Source organism: Schistocerca cancellata, chromosome 1, assembly GCF_023864275.1.
Source record: "Schistocerca cancellata isolate TAMUIC-IGC-003103 chromosome 1, iqSchCanc2.1, whole genome shotgun sequence".
NCBI classification, from domain to species: Eukaryota; Metazoa; Arthropoda; class Insecta; order Orthoptera; family Acrididae; genus Schistocerca; species Schistocerca cancellata.
In genome coordinates, this window is record NC_064626.1 from 661,009,753 (window position 1) to 661,034,261 (window position 24,509).

Sequence of the window (24,509 nt, forward strand, 5' to 3'; positions counted from 1 at the left end):
GGTTATAGTGGTGGTGCTCGAGTTCCTTCTGTCTGTACCAACAATGCAGCACACACTCTGCTGCAGAGTGAAAATCTCATTCTGGAATGCAGAAACACTCCAATGGTGGTGGTGCTCAAGCCCCTTCTGTCTGTACCAACATCACACCCCCCCATGGTTTGCACATACTGTGGCGGGAGTCTAAGCAGCGCAAATTAGCAAACAGTATGCAAGGTATTGTTTTCAAATTTTCTTAAAATACAGATATGGGGCAGCATAAGTATGATTTCAGAAGGAAGATGTAAATGACACAGCATGCTGACAGTGGTGTCACACTGCAGGTTGATTGCATCTGTTTATCATAGTTTATTATGTTCTTATATCTTGTGTCCCAAATATGCAAAATATGTCATTTCTTGTAACATTCAGCAACTACAACTGTACAATAATTACTGACAAAAGATTAATGTTTAAAAGGCTTTTAATCTCAAATACAAAAAATTGTAACAATTTAAAACAAGTATAAAATTGTGTGCCAAGTGCACTAACGTTTACTTTTTTTCTTTGGATTAACTATTTCTTCTGAATCTTTCCTCTTATCCAGATCATCTTTTGATATACTCAAGCCAGGTATCTGAAAGTAAAATAAAATTAGAATTATTTTAATATGAAGAATGGCATTAGATTTACAAATATGAATGTAAAGTATTTGTAGAGATAATGCAAATGAATGGTATCAATTATATTTATAGGTAGAGGCCTTTCCAAATAATACTGGCTGTGCAGATAAATGCCAACACAATCCACATATCAGAGGATGTAATTGCAGATACCCCAACAGTAGTTACTTTGAGGTTAAAAGTTGAAGAATGCTGTCAGTTTTATTATTTACATCTATTTTTACATCACATGCAACCAAACACAGAAAAGGAGTTACGCATAACACAAAACCTTAAATTGCATACCACATTCATTTCACTGTCTTCTAAATATGGCAAGGAAAATTCTGCTAGAATGTAAATAATTTATGAATAAAGAAGACCATTCACTAGGTAGCAGAAGTGTTGACTCGTAGACAAGAACACAAAAATAATGAAAACTTGCTAGTTTTTGGAAAAATCCTTTGACAGGATAAAGAACACACACACACACACACACACTAATTACATATCTATTTAAGTGCATTCAAATGAGTATATAATTCTGTATCATATTCTTAGCTAATCTGGAGGAAACATTCAAAAAAATACCCCAGAGCAGCCAAGGCAGCTCTCTGCTTAGATCCCTTCTGTGTGAACATCATGATGCAATATTCATCTAAAATACTGGAAGACGTGAGCTCAAAATAGTAGAGTTGTGTACACTTCTTTCAGGAACTCCAGAAATATAACAACTTCGGGCTGCCTGGTCAACCACAATGAGAAATACTCCACTCTTGCTCAAGGGCACTAATTTGTTTCACACCCAAAGCCCACTGATCTTGCTTCTCATGGATAAGTTTTCAAAATTAATTTCATTTGCGAGTGAGCAATGGTATGGCACTTCAGTAAACTGTTGCGAAGATAAAACATTAAATGCGCATTACAATACGATGACTTATTCTGAGACAGTATGTTGCACAGCCCACCAACATTAGCACAAAGGTTGGCCATTGGGCTACTATAAATGATGATTGCTGCCGATTTGAGCCCTTCACAATGTTCACAGCCCGAAGTCCAAAAATAAGAAGATCTCAGTGAGCCATTCACAAAAATCAAGGTGTAGCCATTCAAAGTTTTTGTAAAATTAGAGCAAAAGGGGTTGTCGTGGCACATGACTGAGTCATTTAAACTGTATACAACATTGAGCACTCTAGCCTTCAGCTCTCTCAGATGTTATGACCAAGAAAACACATCACATAAAATTTTCTCAGTGAATTTGTCGCATCAAATTGGTGCTTTTGACAATAGCCTCTAATGACAGTCAAAGGGATTATGGGATTCACTGATGTAAATGTTGTAATGGAGCCCCAGTGTCCAGAGGATTAGTCTTAGCAGACATGAGATTCAAAGCATATATGCTCACCTCTAAGAAAAGTAATATTCCTTGTGGATGTGCTATAGCTATACAATGAACCCCATTCACACCATTTCACACTGCTACATTGAACAACAGCAGTACATTAAGTACAGAAATCACAAAAAGTTGTTGGTGCTGAGTCCAAGAACCTGTTTGAGCAAACATGGATTCTTGTCCACACTCAAATCATAGGCTGTGGAAATTAGAATCGGCAGTAACATCTTCAGTACAGATATCACCTATGAACTCAGCAATACCTGGAAGCAACGCTTGATAGTTAGAAAGCAATATATGCACCATGATGAGAACAATGATGTGGATTAATTATTATCATTGACACCAATGAAATCTCTGATCAGAGTGGGCATTTTCATCTGTGAATTCCTGTCATCTCTTTCACCTTCAGTTGCTTTTCTGAAGAAGATGATAAAGGATATTTTCAAAGAGAACAGTTTCTGCAACAAAAGCATTATCAGATACTTTGTGATGATGTATGTATAATGTAACATGAGGCCTACCAATTTCCCCGTAATTTCAAAAGAAAGAGTGATGAGCAGTAAGGCTCAAAGAGGAGCAAAACACTGCTAAATTGACTACATGTAATAAGCATTATACTTACTCTTTCCTGTGGCCTTTGTGCTACTAACTTGATAACAAAGACAGTCACATTTAACACCAATGGGAATTCAACAATGGAAAACCTGCTCAAGTAGTTGCCGCAGAATAATTATGCATCCATGTGGTGGCTTAGCCTTTTTTGGGGTAGAAAAATATGCCTACCAGATGGTGTCAGCAAGAAAATACTACAGTATAGCCACTACCAACAAGTTATTGAGCATGAATTCCAAAACCCAGAGAAGGTCTTAGTTGATGACCACATACAATCAAGAGATTTCCTGTGACTTCCTGATGTGATGACAATATGCAGGCTACAGAGGAATATATGGTCATTTCCTAGTTTTAAAAGCAGGATGAAACTGCCTCTACTCATAACTTAATACTGTCATGTCACTTAAATCTCAGTAAAAGGTGCATCAAGTTTTAGATGCCACAACATACACTCCTGGAAATAGAAAAAAGAACACACTGACATCGGTGTGTCAGACCCACCATACTTGCTCCGGACACTGCGAGAGGGCTGTACAAGCAATGATCACACGCACGGCACAGCGGACACACCAGGAACCGCGGTGTTGGCCGTCGAATGGCGCTAGCTGCGCAGCATTTGTGCACCGCCGCCGTCAGTGTCAGCCAGTTTGCCGTGGCATATGGAGCTCCATCGCAGTCTTTAACACTGGTAGCATGCCGCGACAGCGTGGACGTGAACCGTATGTGCAGTTGACGGACTTTGAGCGAGGGCGTATAGTGGGCATGCGGGAGGCCGGGTGGACGTACCGCCGAATTGCTCAACACGTGGGGCGTGAGGTCTCCACAGTACATCGATGTTGTCGCCAGTGGTCGGCGGAAGGTGCACGTGCCCGTCGACCTGGGACCGGACCGCAGCGACGCACGGATGCACGCCAAGACCGTAGGATACTACGCAGTGCCGTAGGGGACCGCAACGCCACTTCCCAGCAAATTAGGGACACTGTTGCTCCTGGGGTATCGGCGAGGACCATTCGCAACCGTCTCCATGAAGCTGGGCTACGGTCCCGCACACCATTAGGCCGTCTTCCGCTCACGCCCCAACATCGTGCAGCCCGCTGTAATGGTACTTTGACGTCCGCGCCTCCGCAATACAAAGTTATAATTTACGATCGCGCAACGCAGAGGAGCGCTGCGCCAGCGACCGATTTTATAAATAATTTTGTTCTTTTTTTTTACTTTTGCGTAGTTTTTTGTTTTTAAGAACTAAAGGAGGACTCTCTCTCTCTTGTCTTGAGACGAAAGACGTGTATTTTCCCGCTGTGTTGAATGTGCTTTTGGTGAAAATTAAAACTGAATTACAAAGCGATGTTGTTTTAATAGTTAATGAGGAGAAGATAAATAAAAAGGTAACACCACAATTGGCGCCCTAGTGACAGGACGTGCAATCTTCGGATTTGATACAAGTGCAGTTACTATAAATTTTGGACATTTTATCTAATTTTAACCACTTAATAGCATCAGAAGATGAATTTGGACTAAGTCTCATTCATTTCAATTGTAATGTTACGTGCATGAAATTTACAACAATATTGTTTTCCCTGTTATTAATTTGTGTTAATTTTCATTTTCATGTTGAGGAAATTAATTTGGTAAAAAAAAAAATGGAAAAGAATAACGTTCCATAAAATAATTTGCACGGACGCGAAAGAAAAATTTTGGATTGAAAACTGTATATTTGACGCTACATTTGCAACGTAAGACTGACAAAGAAAAAATGGTGAGTACAGCAATTTGCATTTTTTCCAGTTTCAAGCAGCCATCTGTACTTCCTTTATTCCGATCCATTTATTTCGAAATTATTTTTTTCAAATTGTAGTTAAAATTGATTTACTACTATTATTGCAAATGATAAGTGAAGAGCATATTCGCAGTCATTTATTTGTGCGAGGGAAATTTCAGTGCCAATTTAATAAGTCAATTTCTAATTAGAAATCATATAGAAATATCCATTTCCATAAGAGAAATTTCAGATTTCAACATATCATATTTAAAAAAAAAATTTTTTTTTACCATTGGAAAATTTTATTTGCAATTAATTATGAAAATCGCAAGATGGACGCTAGACGCGTAGAAATTGTTTCCGCGGACGAGCTTAGTGAAAGTGACACATTGCAAAACATGTCCGACAGTCAAATGAATATTGAACTTAATAGGGAGGATGTTCAAGACATAATTTTACCAGATCGATTAAGACAACAACCCCTATATTTAAACAGATATACAGGCGAATGGAGAGTGAGTACTACGCGACAAAACGTGACATTGACAACGTCAACTTCAGAACCAGACATCAATCAGACACGAAAAAATGACGAAACTAAGACACAGGACTCTGACATGCTCAACCAGATTCTGAAGTTACTTGGTGACCAAAACAGAAAATTTGACACTTTAGACAAAAGATTTGACGCTTTAGACGAGAAAAATGACAATTTAAAACGTGACATTGGGAAATTTGACACTAAATTCGATGAACTGACACGGGACATAAAACAAAATTTTGAAAAACAATCGAGACAAATTGCCGACTTGACAGAAACCACCAGTAGTCTTGGAAGGAAATTTACTGACTTATCAGACAAGGTTACGAGACAAGAAAAGGTATTTGTGGAATTCAGTGACGAGACAAAAACTGACTTACAACGATGTAATGAGAAATTGTTAACAGTAGTTTTTGAACAACAGAAAACCAGTACCCAAGTTGACGAATTACGACAGTCACACAATTCCGTAAAAACAAACCAAGAACACTTAGACCTGACGATTACAGACCTTTCAGACCGATTAAATGATGTAACATTGGAGCAGAAATCCTTACAGGAAAAGTTAGAAAAGCTTGAAGACAGAGCAGATGTAGCATCTTTAAAGAATGACACAACTCTAGCAGAAAAACTTGTACATGAATGCAAATTATGTGATGATTATTTAGATGAGAAGTTTGAGACAATGACACAGATCATTTTAGATAAGACAAAGGAACAAGTAAAGGGAGAAACAGATAATATTCAGAAAGAGGTACATAAACTTAAAGAGAATGTAATACCAAGTTCGTCAGTGATACCAAAACCCATAACAGACAACCAAAACATAAATGAGAATCATAATAATGCTAGACCCAGCACACAGCCGAAAATAGAATTACCAATGAGTGATACAAATCCCAATGAACCATTTTCAATGCTACCACAAGATCAAAATTACTATCAGACATCACCACATATTATGCACAGTTTGACACAAAATACAGGACCCATAATACCATCGGGAGTAGCTGATGAAACATTAGTACGACATGGATACTTTCAGACATTTTCATGTGATGAGAAAGACAAAGTGCATCCGATTGTTTTCATCCGCTCTTTTGATGGTATTTTCCCGAGACATTGGTTAGAAGCCGACAAAATTCGATATGTTACAAATTTGTTACGTGGAAGAGCAGCTAAGTGGGGAGCAGCAATTAAAAGACGATGTTTAACATTTGAACAGTTTGAACAAGCATTTCTTGAGGAATTCTGGTCGATCACAGAACAGCAAAGTTTAAAACGAGAAGTATACAATCCAGAAATTTACAACCCGAAGAAAGAGACTTTACGACAATACTTTGAATGCTATCTAGACAAAACATTATATTGGACAAAACCAGCAGATTTACCAGATGTAATTAGAACACTTAAAAGCCATTTACCATTTCCTTACCGTGATAAATTAATAGGAGTGTCCGAGGACAACATAAAGAATTTTTTCAGTTATGTTGATGAGATAGATGTTGTTTACAGAGATGAGATCAGGAATTTCAATCAATTGTATCCGATCCATCCAAGCAATTCGCGTACGCACAATAGAAATGACAGAGGCTATTGGAATCCGCCTCCGACACCACAACAAAACACTCAAAGAAACAATTCACACTACACTGGGACAAATCCATTCAACACTAGGAGAAACAACTCGCAGCATTGGCAAGGAAACAGTAATTATTACTATAATGGTTATCCGAACAGTAATTACAATCAGAACAATAACAGTTATATTCAAAATAACAACAACAGAAGGAGGAACCGAAATTATAGAGATCAAAGAGAGGATAACAGGTACCATCCAGGATATTTTCAGAGAAACAACATCCAACAACATCCAAACATGTATTGCAGGAATAACAGTAATGACAACACCAGTTACAGTCATGGGCGAAATAATGTGTGGGGAAATCACAATGGACAACCGCCACGACACATGCAATACAGCAACCCTCAATTTGTACCTGACGGAACTCCCAATGCGACGCGGGGTAATGTCAACAACCAAACAGCTGATACTTGGGTGACACGTGACAGAAATGTAAATATTATTGAGTTGGGCAATGAACCCAACCCGCAGCAACAACCGAATTTGCCAGAAAACGAACGACGACCGAGCTAAGCGCTCGAGTTACGGTCAGTAGGGAGCAGAGCGCAACGGAACCGACGATTTGTTTTCTCCGATATGATGACAGTAAGAAAATAGAAAAAGAATTATATCAGGATGTAGATTTTAATAGTACCAGTAAAACAAAGAAGATTATTCAGGCTATAACACGAGTTATGATTGGTAGCTATGAAGTGGAAGTAATGTTAGATACAGGAGCAGCAGCAAGTGTAATTTCAATGTCCTTATATAATGAACTCAAACAAATAATGAACATACAAACATTGCCAGTACAGAATTGTCACATTATAAGTGCCACCGGTAACAAATCAAAGAATGTGAAATTTCAAGTGCTAATTAACTTCACGTTTTCAAATATACCACTCAATTACAGTTTTCTAGTAGTAGACAAATTAGTTATGCATTGCATATTAGGAATTGACTTTTTGAATGAATATCAAGCAATCATAGATTTAGGAAAAGGGAAATGTCATTTAACCGTAAACCAACAACAACTGACAATAGAGTTAACACAGGGTAAAAACTTAAACAGTAAACAAGGTAAATTTGAACAGTTACATTTTGTGTATCCACAAGCACGTGGAGGAATGAAATACATCCTTGCTGTGTTAGATGTTTTCACAAAGTATTTAAAATTATATGCTTTACGTTCAGTTTCTACCACTGCTATTACCAGACGTCTATTAACAGATTATTTTGTAAGAATAGGGAAACCTGAAGTTATGATCACGGATAATGCAGCATATTTTACCAGTTTAAAATGGAAGACATTTATTGAAGAACAGAATGTTAAACATATTTTAATTTCAAGATTTCATGCAGCAGGTAACCCAGTAGAAAGAACATTTCGAGAATTTGGACAGTTTATGAGAACACACACACCAGAGAAGCACACAAAATGGGTAGAATACCTAGCACCATTTGAACAAATAGTGAACAATTTAACTCACATTTCTACTGGGTACACGCCAACTGAATTAATTATGGATAAAACAAAAAGAAATGAATGGACAGACCCTCTACCTAAATTTACAGCAACAACAAATCATGTTAGTTTAGAAGAGAAGGTAAGACAAGCTTACACGACATTATGTGACAAAGCTAAGGAAAGAAAGCAGAAATATGACAGAGGTGTCAGGAAAGCACAAACATTTCAAGTTGATGAGTTAGTTTTACTAAGAACACATCCTAAACCCACAAAACTGAAACATTTAAACAGGAAATGGCAGATCTTATACACTGGACCATACCGAATTGCAAATATTCCACACCCTGGCTGTTATTCATTAGAATATCCATTAACACATAAACCTAGAGGTCTACACCCACACAGACATTTGAAAAAATACATACAGTAAAATGTTAGCTACTGAGGAGAAGATAATGAATATGATATACAGTTATGATGAGCCTACATTTAAGTTATACAGATACTTACAATCTAATGAATGAATGCAGGTAAGTCTAGAAAGCAATGTGAACCATCCAATAGCTAATAAGATATTTGGTTATAAGAGGAGTTGCTATTGAGGCATATACACATTAGACGAGGCATATACACATTAGAGGAGGCAGAGAACTGAACAGAATTATTTTCTTTAGGAGGCATGTGATAATAGTAATGTTGATATGAGTGATGTGAGTGACTGAATGAGATGAGTGAATGTAATTTTAGTCTAATAAGAGGATAAATAGTAATATGGAGAGAGGTAAATGGAATATAAGATGAGAAAAGGGAATTATTATTGTTGTTGTTGTTGAAGTAAAAAGTAAGTGGTAATGAATAAGAGGAAAATATATATATAATGCTGAGGGAATAAGTATATGTTATTTTGTGAAGAATGAATAATGGGTAGGTGAGAATGTTATGAGTAAGTGAGAATATGTTGAGAGGAGAGAAACTAGATTTGAACAGTATATCACATGTACTCATGGAATACAGAATGAAAGTAATGGAAAGAATATTATTTATTGAAAGATTGGTATGCCTGAGATAATAACTTATGTGGTGTCTTATATATTCTTATAACTAAAGGTGAAAGTATAGATTTATGTGGAAAGAATTATTTACAGCAGCCACTGTTGGAAATATACCAGAAGATTTAAATCTATAACACTTTAACACTAATCTAATGGGAACTTGTAATAAAATTTTTGGAGTTATGTAGGCTTGACACTTCAGATTGGAAGAATTATTTAAGAGAACATATTTAGAAGTCATCTAATGACATAATTAAAGCTCATCTACTGAACTGAACTGATGCACCATTAAATAGAAAAGAGAATAAGGAGAAAACAAAACGTCAGTCCTCTGTTGCGGCTCATACTCTCATCCCTTCCTTAGAAAAATTTATACATGTTGATGAAATATTGGACATTATATAATTCGTGATTATCTGATAGTATGGAGAGACATACACAAATATTTATTTATGAATAGAATTTTACAGGTACCACAAGGTAACTACAGAATGAATATACAGCATGGAACGCAGCAGCAATTATCTAAGAAGATTTATTTATTTATTAAGTAAAACATTTAGTTATATTGCTTGACACTCATGAAAGGAAGGAGATGAACTACACAAACTTTATAGGAACATGATTGACTTGAACTATATATATATATATATATATATATATATATATATATATATATATATATATATATATATATATATATACACACACACACTTACCACACTGATGTACATACTTGTAGGATCCTAAGATATTTAGAGGGGCACCGCTCTTAGAAACGGTAATAGAGGGGTACCACTCTTAGAAACAGCAATAGTGGGGACACCACACTTAGAAACGGTATTAGGTATAGGAACTTTTACGTTATATTAAGTTAACATGATTTTTATTTAGCATATTTTATTTTGTGTAGTCCACTGTAGGAGATGACTTTACTAGTATTTATGAAGTAGTCAGCAACCATCCCATGAACCTATCCTCCTACAGAGGGCTGTCTTGAAGCTTGAAATATGTGTAAATTTTATTCCAGGAGGCAAGATGAATTTTAAGTTGAATATTCTAGCGAGTTGCCACAATTATCTTCAAATGTTGCAAGTGTAACGGAAAAAGAATGAGCTAACAAATAAAATGTATATTTCAATCTGAATGTAATGTAATTCACATGTCAGCACAATGATATTGAATGTAACGTGAAAAAAATTGACTATATTTTTCATTTAATTCTGTATATGTACTATATGACAACAATGTATCTCATGTAATGATTAATTGTAAATATTTGTATATTCATGTACTTATTGTATCGAGAGATGTATTTTAAGGAGATGTTAATGAACTGCAAAGGACTTGTGCATGTAGCACATGATTCATATAAATGGAACTGAAAATGCAAAGAAGAAACCAACGTGATGGAACACTGGTCAAGAAATATTTACGTAGTGTCAATATGCTTTGAAGTGTATGGTGTTGTGGAAGCCGGCAGGTCTTCAGGTTGGTGTAAAAGACAAGCTCATCACCTGTCGTAGGCAGTGAGGTGTTTCCTGTGCCCTCATTGACCATTTATACCCCGGTAGACGCCACCAAAATTCGACTGCTGGATATCACAATTTCGTGTTGACACATTGAACAAACTTTGGATTTTCTTCAAGTCACACGCAAGAGATCCAGGCAGTACACACACACTCAGAATCCGATACTACGTTTAAAGACATTGGAGCAATATAAAAGAAACATTTATTGTTCGAATTAATTCCATTGTAAACACGAATCATGTGAACTGAATTCAAACGCTGCGCTAAGCAACGATACTACGCTGCAATTCAAAGACATTAATGTTATGACTCCTAAAGAAGATACACACCAAAAAAGACTGTATACAAAGACTGATATGCAAAGCGCATTGTGCTCAGAAATATTTTTTGTAATATGTAAATTTCTTATTTCCTCTTATATGTATGTATCTATGTAAATTTTCTATACTGCCACGCTCGCTTGCGGAGCGTGTCAGTAGAGGAGGCATTGTAATGGTACTTTGACGTCCGCGCCTCCGCAATACAAAGTTATAATTTACGATCGCGCACGCAGAGGAGCGCTGCGCCAGCGACCGATTTTATAAATAATTTTGTTCTTTTTTTTTACTTTTGCGTAGTTTTTTGTTTTTAAGAACTAAAGTAGGACTCTCTCTCTCTTGTCTTGAGACGAAAGACGTGTATTTTCCCGCTGTGTTGAATGTGCTTTTGGTGAAAATTAAAACTGAATTACAAAGCGATGTTGTTTTAATAGTTAATGAGGAGAAGATAAATAAAAAGGTAACACCACACCGCCTCCAGTGGTGTCGCGGCAGGCGTGAATGGAGGGACGAATGGAGACGTGTCGTCTTCAGCGATGAGAGTCGCTTCTGCCTTGGTGCCAATGATGGTCGTATGCGTGTTTGGCGCCGTGCAGGTGAGCGCCACAATCAGGACTGCATACGACCGAGGCACACAGGGCCAACACCCGGCATCATGGTGTGGGGAGAGATCTCCTACACTGGCCGTACACCACTGGTGATCGTCGAGGGGACACTGAATAGTGCACGGTACATCCAAACCGTCATCGAACCCATCGTTCTACCATTCCTAGGCCGGCAAGGGAACTTGCTGTTCCAACAGGACAATGCACATCTGCATGTATCCCGTGCCACCCAACGTGCTCTAGAAGGTGTAAGTCAACTACCCTGGCCAGCAAGATCTCTGGATCTGTCCCCCATTGAGCATGTTTGGGACTGGATGAAGCGTCGTCTCACGCGGTCTGCACGTCCAGCACGAACGCTGGTCCAACTGAGGCGCCAGGTGGAAATGGCATGGCAAGCCGTTCCACAGGACTACATCCAGCATCTCTACGATCGTCTCCATGGGAGAATAGCAGCCTGCATTGCTGCGAAAGGTGGATATACACTGTACTAGTGCCAACATTGTGCATGCTCTGTTGCCTGTGTCTATGTGCCTGTGGTTCTGTCAGTGTGATCATGTGATGTATCTGACCCCAGGAATGTGTCAATAAAGTTTCCCCTTCCTGGGACAATGAATTCACGGTGTTCTTATTTCAATTTCCAGGAGTGTATATTAATATATATGACCAGATAAAAAAATCTACTCACCAAGCAGTGGTAGGAGAACATACATATAAAAAAAAGTTTTAGGACAGATTTAGTCTCTCGTGACCCAGAATTCTGGGTGGCTTTTCTGAACTTTAACCCTTTTCTTAAACCTTTCCAGTCCTTTTTCTTTACTCCTCTTCTTTCCCCTTCAACTCTTCTGCCACAAGCTTGCATAGTACATAAAACCTTGTTTTCATATGTGTGTTCTCCTGCCTCTACTTGGTGAGTCGATTTTTTATTTATCCAATTACATTATATTGTCAAAAATTGATTATTTTCATTGTTATAAATATATGTGATGTGTGATCCAGTGTTGAATGTCATGTCTCAGATAATTCCAATTCCATTCCTCATACAGAAAAGCAGCGGTTATATGCCTAATTATTCTGTATATCTGAAAACTTAATTGGGACTGCAATTCGATAGCTGGAAAAGGATGAGAATGAAAAGTAGTAGGAGAGCATGGAGCAATGGTATGGAATAAAAGGTGAAGCTCCCCCCCTCCCCCCCAATTTTGCAGAGGGCATAATTGAATCATTGCTTATTGAAAAGACCTAGAGACATTAGAAGGTTTCAGATATATTACATAATGGTAAGGCAGAGGCTCTGAAACCATGATTTTAAACTTCAAAGCCTTTCAAGAGGTAAATTGGACTCTAAACATAATTTATTGATTATGAACAGGAGATCAAAACTAAAGAAATCACAGATAGGTAAGAAATTAAGAAGATAGGATCTGCATAGATTGGAAGATACAGAGGCTGTTAGAGTTTCAAAAATAACATTAGGCAGCAATTGACTGAACAGGAGAAAGGAATGCAACAAATGATTATCAAATATGCAAAATGATGAGGTACAGTAAAAATCTTTGGATACTGAATTTAATTACTGAAATGACAAAATATGAAGCATGCAAAAGGGAATGCAGATGTTTAAAAATGGGATTGTCAGGAAGAGCAAAATGGCGAAGCAGGAATGGCTGGATGAGAAATGCAAGCTTGTAAAACCATTTATGACTATAAGAAAGAAAGATGTCACCTATATGAAACTTATACAGACCTTCGGAGAAAAGGAAACCACTTGTATGAATATTAATAGCTCAATAGCAAACCCATGCTAGGCAGAGAAGGGAAAGCTGAAGGGTGGAAAGAATATATAGAGAGTCTGCACAAGAGAAATGAACTTCGAGAGCATATTACATAAAGAGACGGGGAAGTAGTTTTACGTAAGAATGGAAAAATGGGTAGAAGCCAACCTCAGGGAAGATCAATTTCAGTTCCAGAGAAAAGGAGAAACACGTGAGGAAATATTGACAAACAAAATACCGCATCTCCCCCCCCCCCCCCCCCCCTTCCCATTTTTGATCAGAGCTTAGACTGGCCTTGCCTATGACTTTTCTTAGAAGATAGGCTGCAGAAAGGTAAACCTACATTTACAGCATTTGTAGATTTAATGAATGATTTTGGCAGTGTTGGTTGGAACACACTGTTTGAAAGTCTGAAGGCAGTAGGGATAAAATACAGACAGTGGTTATCTACCAGTTGTACAGGAAACAGGCTGAACTTGGTGTGTTAAAGGACATGAAAGGAAAGTAATGGTTAAGGACAAATTGTGGCAGAATTGTAGCCTATCATTGATGTTATTCAATTTTTACATTGAGCACACATTAAAGGACACTAAGGAGAAATTTGAAAATGGGGTTAAAATTCAGGGAGAAGAAATAAACACCATCAGCCAGCAGTGTGTTGAGAGCATTGTAATTCTGACAAAGAAGGCAAACGACTTGAAGGATGAGTTAAACAAAATGGATAGAGTATTGAAAAGAGGTTATAAGATGAACACTAACAAAATAAAACAATGGTAATGGAATGAACTTAAATTAGGTGATGCTGATAACATTGAATTAGGAAACAGGAGAAATCAACCTTGTGCCGTGTGAGATGCATAAGTTGTTGGATGCTCATACAGATAAGTTATTCAGATTGTAATAACAGTTAGTTTAGTAAAGATTACTCATTAAATACCAGTATCAGTATGTTTTCTAAGCTAACTACAATAGGTTTTACTTTTCTTTTTGTAATACCACATGTTGTAGTCATATTTTTGTTTACATTTTGGCACAGTAAACATTTAGAATCCCATTTAATTGATCTGTTTTTCTTTCCAGTAATTTAAGCAGATCATATCCACTCATTATTAGGTAGATCTTCCTGCAAAGTGGTGTAAATCTTAAGTTGTCAGATGTAGAAACTTTTGCACTGGTAGTTTGTTTTTATGTATTTTGCATACATTAAGGTTACATTCCATTGTAAATAAGTAAATTAGCAGATACTGCAATTAAATGAGTGCTGAGTTCTTCTTCTAAGCAAAAATAGTTATCTTGTTAAGTTACACCATACATATGAAAAGCTAATCTATAGGCCTAATTTTTGTGGCTCATAAATAATGAAAATTTGTGCAGTGTAAAGTTTGTTAAGTGATTTAATTCTATTTTTAAGCTTGTAATCTATGTTACAATGTGTGATAAATGTGGCTGTTGACATAGGATAGTCAGAGAAGGAGCAGTATGTGTGGATAGTGGGTTGGAGTTCCTTGACGGTGACTGTAGAGGGAACTGAATGGGAAACTCAGAGTGGCTCTCCCACAGAACAGTAGGCTCTGTAAAAAAAGACAAGAGAAATGTTGAACAGGAGGCAAAGGTTTATGCCTTTCAGGCTGAATTACAATATGCAAAATTGGAACTAGATAAGTTGAAGGGTGAAAAAGATCGTGGGATGGGTAAAGATAACAAGCAATAAGTGAAAGGGAGACAACTTTTCAACTCCTCCCCCTACATTTGAGCTTACAGTATTGAATAAATTTGACTTGTTACCTGAAGTAGTAGGGGAAGAACCTCACAAACTGTAGGTCACAGTAGGGTGAAGCAGACTTCTTGCAAAGAAGCTAAGTGTAGTTCGATACCAAAATAGAGTCGGAGGAAAAAAGTCTTGCTGTTAGGCAATAGCCTTGGGAGTGGTGTAGGCCAGATGATACAGGACATATTAGGAACAGGTTATTAGGTCACAAGTATTGTGAAGCCAAGTGCTAGCACATTAGCCAGCTGACAGGGGACATAAGGAATTTGTACAAAGATTTTAGCAAAAAGGATCAGGTTATTTTAGTAGGTGGAGCAGGAAACATCTTTGCTGCAGACAGTAATTACAGCATTAGGGGTGACCTGGATGAAATAGGAGTAGCAACTACATACAAAAATGTGTTTTTTGTGGAGTTTTTACAACACCGTGACCAGCCTTGGATTAACACTCCTGTGGGCTGTGTGACACTGAGTTCAGCAAGCCCCTGCTGACTGAAATGAAATCTCATATGAGTTGAACGATACATGTATTATCACTGATACCAATTTGTCAAAATCAATTTTCATTTTTTATGAGCTGCAACATGCACCAGTGACGTTAACAGTCTGCCACAAGGGAGAGGCCAGTATGGTTGTTAGTCATGTGATGCTCACTGCATCCAGTGGCAGCGGTGCAAATTAACGACACACTAATGCAGAACTGCAAGATACTGTTACCTAGTGTCAACAATATGAGTAAACAAATGTGTTGTTTATTATGTTTTATACAATAGTCATTAACATCTAAAAATGTTTAATATGTAAATTATGTCATATGAAAAACAAATTATTAAATGTTACTGTCAAAATGTATATAGAGTGAGTAGCAGCTATAAGGAAATAGCTATTACGTAAGTTAGGGTACTTACTGCAGACAAAGGATGCAATACAATCCAACCTTTTCATTAGTCATTCTTTGTGAGTACTAGTGAAAGGCTGCTTTTATGAACATTTGTGAGCAGATGGCAGGGGCATATTTAAGAGGGGGTGGGGGGTGGAGCAATGCACCCCCCCCCCAAAAAAAAATATAAAGAAAAAGATAAGTGTGGTATCTGAATTATGTTAATGAATGATGCATGAAGGTATCACCATGGTAAACAGTCATACTTCCCTGTATTGGTGAGGGGACTAAGGTGTTAGTGGTGTGAAGTTTGTGCCAGTTTGTGTTAATTTGGTCCAAGTTGGGCTCCTATCCAGCCAACTACACATATGGGGGCAATTATACTATGTTCGGAACACAGACCAATTCACACTATCCGTCTCTGCTCGTGTTCTTTTCTGTTCCTTTCAGTGTCTGTTCTGTCTCAGAAAATGGTGTAGCATTCATGCTAGCTTCCATCAACCTTCTGTAAGTTGATGTGACAGATACCTGTTTCTCATCATTCAGCTGTTTTTGTACGAAGCATGATTGTATAATGAATTTAAAAAACAGTATCATACCATGAGTGCATAACAAAATACTCCTTAAATCACGTCAATTCCATTTTGCTCCAATTCAAAAACAATTTTTTATCAATATACATCATCTGAAACACGTTACTTGTCTTTACCCACAAGAAATTCCTGAAAGAGGTTTTAAGAGGTCCTGTTCAAGTTTCGTTTATCTTAGCCTCATCTCAGCTGAAGCTATGATTGAGACAAAAAGTTTTGTGATTAAGTTCTGTTAGCTGAAATATGTCCACACACAAACACAAACTTCTGCTGTGTAAGGTTTTAGTTTATTTATAAATGTATAGTATGTATTCAATACACTGGCCACTATAAAACATATCACATAACTTTCAATAGGTAAATTAATAGAGGAACAGAAAACGGATTGTAACAGCACACACTAGGTAAGGAATGTTGCAGGGTGACAGCACTTCGTAATGCTTGTGAACTTCTCATGTCATATCAATTATTTGCTAAAGTAGGAATGCCATGGAAGTAATAATGTTTCGTAACGGTGCATTACAAAGACATCATGTTCAAATGTAATGATTGTCATGGTGTGAACAAACATAATGATATAATGGCCTCTTGTTATGTAGCACTATCCATTGTCATTGCATATATGTTGGCATTTGTCTCAATGCTGACGGTTACCAACAATTACCGAACAGCAGCAGGAGCCAAGTTCTCCAAGCCAGACATCAACAATACAATCTATATTTCATTGTTGTAGGTTATTGGTTGTTTGACATCCGTTGTACTTGTACTGAAGTATGGTGGTGTTTTAAGTGTTAATGTTTACGTACTTTTCAGTGTACTGAAGTTGGCCATAAGTGAACCAGAATTGTAATGCAGAGGCAAGCTTCTATTCAAACCTTTTTCACCAAAAAACCATGTGTCTATAAGCCTGTTGGAGAGACTCCTGAAGTCGGTTACAAAAGTGTTACGAAAGGACAAAGAGCAAGTGGGCTAGACGGTATCGATTTTTAAGTCAGCTGAGTTAGTAGAATTGCTTCTTGTGATGTTGTTACTTCAAGCTCAATTACTGTGGTTTCATTTATGGAGGATAGTGGGCCTGATCAAGTAAGGAAAAATATTTATGATATTGGAAACTATAGTCAAAACAAATGCATTCAGTCTTTCACAAACGGAAAAAGAATTTTTTGTTAGAAGATATTTGTAAACCCGAGCCTGGGTACAAATTTCCCTCCATTACTTGTCCAAACCATACTAGATCTTTTCAAACGAAGTGGCTAGAAGAATTTATGTGGTTAGCTTATTCAGTGGAAAATTTTTGATGTTTTTGCAAGTACTGCTTGTTATTTTCCCATCCTGAAAATGTAGGGAAAGGAGATCAACAAGTAGCAGGGGCGTTGGTTGCTCAGGCTTTTACCAATTTCAGAAAGCCATGAAAATATTTAGCAACATGAGAACTTATCATATCACAAGAAATATGTTTTGATTGCTGAAAACACAAAAGTTATAGTTAACAGAAAAGCTGAAAGTATTATCAATCAAGTAAATAACAAAGAAGACTGGATAGTGAGAATAATAAAAAATTGCTAATCCCATAATACAAACAATCCAATTTTGTGGGAGGCAGTAAGTAGCTCAAAAGGGTCATCATGACTCTGGGTGAATAAACCTTGAAGAACCAGATGAAAATGATAGCAATTTTCGATCACTGTTAAGATATAGAGCCAACAGTGGAGACAATATTCTTAAACACCAATTAACGGCTAGTGGTGGGAAGATGATGTACACAAGTTCTTTCATTCAAAACAAACTTATTAACACATTTGGTCACTTAATACAATTAAAAATTGTAGAAAACATCAGAAAGTATGTTTTTTGTTCTGTTTTAGCAGTTGAAGCCTCTGACTTCCATCAAATTGAACAATATTCTCTCTGTGTACGTTATGCACAGGAGCAGCAAACTTTCAAAATCAGGTAAGATTTTCTGGCATCTTTCCTTGTTTATGACGTCACTGGAGCAGGTTTGGCTAACACAATACTGAAGACCTTATCAACATTAGGGCTTGACCTAAACAAAATGAGAGGCCAAGAGTACGATGGCACTGCCACGATGAGTGGGCAATTCAGAGGAGTACATCTTCCATCAGAGAAAAGCTACCGTTGGCCCTGTATATGCACTGTTCTTCACACACTCTAAATTTGTGTGTGTCAGATGCGAGTAAAATACCTTCTATAAGAAACTGTATAGGTGTCATAAAAGAAGTCTGTGGATTCTTTCATTTGTCAGCCAAAAGAACAGAAATATTGATATCAATGGTTTCTTAATGTTGTCCAGAACAAAAGAAAAAGAAACTTCTTTCAATGTGTGAACTGGATGGGCAGAAAGGCACAACTCAGTACTTTTATTTAAAGACATTTTGGAGCCTACCTTCCTCTCCCTTTGTAATACAGAAGAGAAATTAAGTGACATGGCATCCAAGGTTCACACTCAAGTAGTGCTATCAGTCAATTTGCGTTTCTTGTTAATCTTTTTGTTTAGTATTGATCTTCCACAGACCTTGACTAATGTTACGAGTATCTTACACCTTCTGTCAAAAGAGAGGGCAAATGCAGTTGACTTATTTAAACCCTTCTATAATGAATTCAAGACAAACTTGACATTAAGGAAGAGATTCCAACAATTTGCCACCTTCAATTAGCATGTAGCAACATCCCTTACACCACAGAATAATACTATCGACAAGCTATTTATGTGCAATACCTGGACCATTTTTGTAACTCACTTAAAGAACGTTTTGATCCTCACAAGGAAACAGTTGCATCCTTACAAAACATCCTTCCACAGTTGTGTATCACAACAGATTTCAGTTCATTGGATGCTGATTTTAATTTCTATGAAGAAGATTTGTCACATAAAGAGATTGTGCAAAGTGAGTTTGTGTTGTGGAAAGAAAAGTGGAGTCAGGAAAATCCTTCAAATCTTCCAAAAACAGCTATGAGTTCTCTTGAAAAATGTGACAAGACTTCTTCCCCAACATTTATACCCTTCTGAAATTACTCGCAGTTCTTCCCATTTCTGTCACAACTATAGAGCAAACTTTCTCCCGACTGAAGACTTACCTAAGGAATAGTATATCTGAAAGCAGGCTTAACGGGTTTGCTTTACTTTCTATCCACAGAGACATTATAGTCAGTGGTGATGAGGTTCTTGATAAGTTTGCAAGTGTACCAAGAAACCTGGACTTTGTTTTGTAAACATGCTTCTATATAAAAAGTGAAGTTCATTTTTAATTTTAAATATTATTTTAATTGTAAGTTTGATAAACAATAAATAAAACAAATTTTGTTTCATTGTGGTTTGTTAAACAGTCAATTTAATAAACATTCTTGTAAGGTCTCTCCAGAATAATACCTACTCAAAACAGTCTTTTAAATTATTGTTGGCAAACACACATGCATGTATACACAAAAAGAAAAAACGAGGGCTGTTGGCAATTTATATATACATGACAGAACAAACCAATATCTATAGCTAGAATCACTCCAAACACGATAATCACAATCACATTTTCACTCTTTTAATTTGGATAAGTGTTTGCAGATGAGACATTATTGAAATCTTGACTAATGTTTGAAATATATTATTATTGCCTTGCTATGTTGGTTCTCCAGTGACTTGTTTTGTTTCCTCAACATTGTTATAATCACAAGATGTTGACTACCATGACAGTGTGTGGTACATTATTGAATTGGACACTGTCGTGCTAGTCAGCATCTTGTAATTATACAAGCAGAGAGGAAGCAAAGTGAGCCACTGGACAACCATCATAGCGAGGCAATAATAACTGAGATCTTTTCATCATTTGCTTTTTAAAAAAATACCTATATTTTTTATGCTTTAACGTCAACAATAAAAAAGCTTGATCTCGGTAAAGTAAAAGGAGCTTTCAGCGCAAATTATTCTCTGAATACGAGTAGCAAAACTGATACAAAATATCATGAGGTGTCTACTTAAAATTACTTAACTTATCTTTACATTAATCTCGCCCCCTCCAAAAAAATATATGCTATATTCGCGCCACTGGCAGATGGGACAGCCTCGGTAAATGTTCCAAAAATGAAGGGCACGACGGTTCCACAGTTTAGTGGCGGAACCCCTACAGCGTCTGTTCCACATGTTAAGTGTCGGCTGATCTATAAAACTCAGAAGTGTAACTCTGGGCTTAACCAGACTGAAATCTCAGTTTCAGACACAAACTCAGTCCAAATAAATCATCATGGATACAGCACCTTCAAAGACAAATTACCCCAGTGGGTCAAATCCCACGGTTGAAAAACCGCAAGTGGTCTATTCGGATTCTGGGGAGATCACAGAAATGTGCATGGAGGTAAATCGGAGTGCGTCAAAACCCTGTAATAACAAAATCAAACCAAAATCAAGAATTTGGCTAATGACATTTAATGTAAATTCTCTCTTAAAAATGGGAAATCTAAAAAACATCCTGGACAAATCCAGAGAACGTAAAATCAAATTTATCGCATTTCAGGAATCACGATATACAGATGAAAATCTTTTTGATTCAGAAGGATACAGGATATACAAAGGAAAACCTGAAAAACAAGCCATGTCAAACTGTCCACACTTTGGAACTGGATTTATAGTAGATAAATCAATACTTGATTCAATCACAACTTTCAAATCTTACTCGGGTCAGCTCTCCACGATGAAAATAAAATCAGCTAATAAGATATACACTCTACTCAATGGACATGCAACAACTAACATCACTAACAAAAACAAAGTAGAAGAAGTAGAAGAATCTTGGAACCAATTAGATAATATTCTCCAAAAAATCCCAAATAACCATGTCAAAATGTTTATGAGTGATTTCAATGCACAAATTGGTAAAGAAAAGAAATATCGATATTGACTAGGTAAATGGTCAGGACATACACAGACCAACCGGAATGGCACACGACTCATTGAAATCTGCAAAAGCCACGACCCATTTTTCAAATTGACGTTTTTCAAGAAAAGAGCCTTGAAAACCAAAAGTTGGATCTCACCTAATCCATTATTAGGTGAATATCAGTTGGATCATGTAATGAGCTCCCACATAAATACAGTAGAAATCATGAAACTTAAAGTCCTTAACAGACTAGACCTAGATTCCGACCATTACCCAACAAAATTCTCCCTAGATGTCATTCCAGAAAAAAGAAAATTCACTAAGAAATCTCCACAACATAAAGATGATGTACAAAAGATAAATGGTATGAACCATCTACAAAAGAAACACAAAATTTAAAACCACAAAATTGGCAACAACTGCAAGCAGGACTTTTAAAAGCAGCTGAAACTGTAGCACTGCAAACAAGAACATGTAAACACCCATGGTGGACAAATGAGTGTGACCAACAGATAAATCTCAGACAACAGGCATGGCAAAATTGGTTGTGGAACAAAAATCAAAAGACCCTGGAAGATCTCAAAGATACCAGGAAAACAGTCACAAAAGCAATACGAATAGTCTGTAAACAACACGAAGACAAAAAATTGCAAGATATAGAAGATGATTTCAAGAAAAAAAATTCTCGAAATTTCTACAGAGTATTCAAACAAAAATTAACAAAATATTCTCCTCCATCACTCCAATTCAAAAAGGAACATGGAGAAATTGCCCATACCAACGCCAAAAACTGTGAAATTCTTGCAAAATACCTTTCTAAATTACTGAATTGTGGAAAGCCTGCAGAAAAATTTGAGTTCCGTCATACACAATGAAACCCAGACTCAAAGCCACCAAGTTTATACGAGATTAAAGAGATAATTCAGTCCCTGAAAAATAACAAAGCATCAGGAGAAGATCAAATCACTGGAAAAATGCAGGAGAAAATCATATTGCAAAACTCAAAGAAATTGTAGATCAAATCTGGAAAACTGAAAAAATCCCCACAGATTGGAAGACAGCAATCATACATCCTCTGTACAAAAAGGGAAGTAAAACAGACCTCAACAACTATCGTGGAATCTCCTTATTGTCAATAACATACAAAATTCTGTCTAAAGTCCTACTAAACTGAGCAGAACCTCAGTTGGATTCAAAATTACGCGAATACCAAGGTGTATTCAGAAAAGGTCGATCATGCATAGAACAAATCCTTAATTTGAAAAACGCGATGAAATATCTGTATAGTACTTCAAACAAAAGTTATGTCATCATGTTTGTTGACTTTAAAAAAGCATATGGCAGTATAGACCAAGAATCCGTTTTTGAAGTGTTAGCAGAATTTGGACTCGATCAAAAGACAACAAACATCATAAAAGAAACACTCGCGGAGACCAAATCCCAAGTAAAATTTATGGGAGAATTGAGCACAGAATTTGAAATAGACACAGGAGTATGACAAGGGGATGGACTGTCCCCAGTTATCATGAAAAAGTTGTTCAAGAATGGAGAAAAGCAGGTGCACCAGCACACATATTGGGACCAAAATGTAAGGAAATAGATTGTTTAGCATTTGCTGACAACATGGCACTGATTGCCCAAGACATTACCGATGCACAGAAACAGCTAGAATTATTACAAGAGCAGGCAGCAAAAATAGAATTAGAAATTTCATTTGAAAAAACAAAATTTATGACTGACATCAAAGATGCACCTTCTGATCTCAAAATTGGTAATAACTACATCTCTCGAGTGAAAGAATTTAAATATTTAGGTGAATGGATTGCAGAAAATTGTAACGAAAAGGAATATGTCAGATCAAGAGTCCAGAAAATGGAGACGGCATTTCAGCTAACCAAAAACGTTTACAACAAAAAGATTCTCTTGTGGAATTGCAAAATAAGACACTACACAACAGTAATGAAACCCGAAGCTCTCTACACATCTGTGACACTAAATCTTCAACACAGAACACTAAAAGGGGAATTAGAAGTGGAAAATCTTAGGACCAAGAACTAAAGATGGTGTGCATTATCCAAAACCCAATTCAGAAATATATAAAAATATCTCCAAAATAACAGACACAATGCGCATGAGAAGAATCCAATTCAAAGGGCATTTAGAAAGAATGGACTCAAACAGGTTAACACACAAAATCCATACATTTTTAAATAACAAAACTACAAGACTGAACTGGTACAAACAGATGGAAAAAGACCTGAGAGAATTAGGGTCTCCAAATCTACACGACAGAAATGAAATCAGAAAAATCACAAACATACGGGGTTTTGAGGAAGAAGGGAGAAAAACTAACCGACATACACGGTCTGCGCAACGAAAACTAGCCCATTCGTTGTGTATGAAGGAATACTGGGCAAAAAGAAAGGCCAACAAATGTTGATTACGCGTGGTCCTAAGTGATCCATCTGTGAAGAAGGAGAAGAAGAAGAAGAAGAAGAAGAAGAAAAGGTAGTATAGCAGCTGTGAAATGGATGCCATAATACGTCTTGTGGCGGGTAGCTGACTATTTGTACAAAGGATTCAGAAGCTGTTCTATGCAGCCAAATATTTAATGTGTGAAATTATGCAGCGTAACCAACAAAGACCAATTAACTGCTCACTGAAGCAACTAAGGACTTGAGTAATTTTTATTGTCTGTGTTGTGCAGTCAACAGACACATTATTTGGGAGTCAGTATAAGAAAGTTAAATTTCTAATTTTATGAAACCCATCTCACTCAAGTGTGGTGCTTTATATTGAATAATTACTGTTTTGTTGAGTGAAAATCATCTTGATTCATAAAGTAAGTACTGAATGCAACCCAATCAAATGTTCCATGTATTTAAAAAGATGTTTCTATATCCAAAAGTTAGTGATGAAAGCTGACGAAATCTAAAGTTAATACATTCTAATGCCAATTCGTGCAACAGATGCAGTTTAAAATAAGAATTCAACTTGCTGGAACAAATACAGGGTGTCCTAAAATAATGTATACATTTTTTGAAACTGAATATCTCTTTAATTAAAGGAG

At 36.8% G+C, this 24,509-nt stretch overlaps 1 protein-coding gene across 1 annotated transcript in view; it reads right to left on the reverse strand.

Moving 5' to 3' along the window:
• Nucleotides 1–442: 442 nt before the first annotated feature.
• Nucleotides 443–24,509, reverse strand: part of LOC126183676 (exosome complex exonuclease RRP44) — a 149,922-nt gene continuing 125,855 nt past the window's right edge. Inside the window, exon 18 of the mRNA XM_049925843.1 lies at nt 443–613. Within this exon, the coding sequence (XP_049781800.1) occupies nt 524–613 (90 nt within the window). The 3' untranslated portion in view covers nt 443–523. The remainder of the gene's footprint in view (nt 614–24,509) is intronic.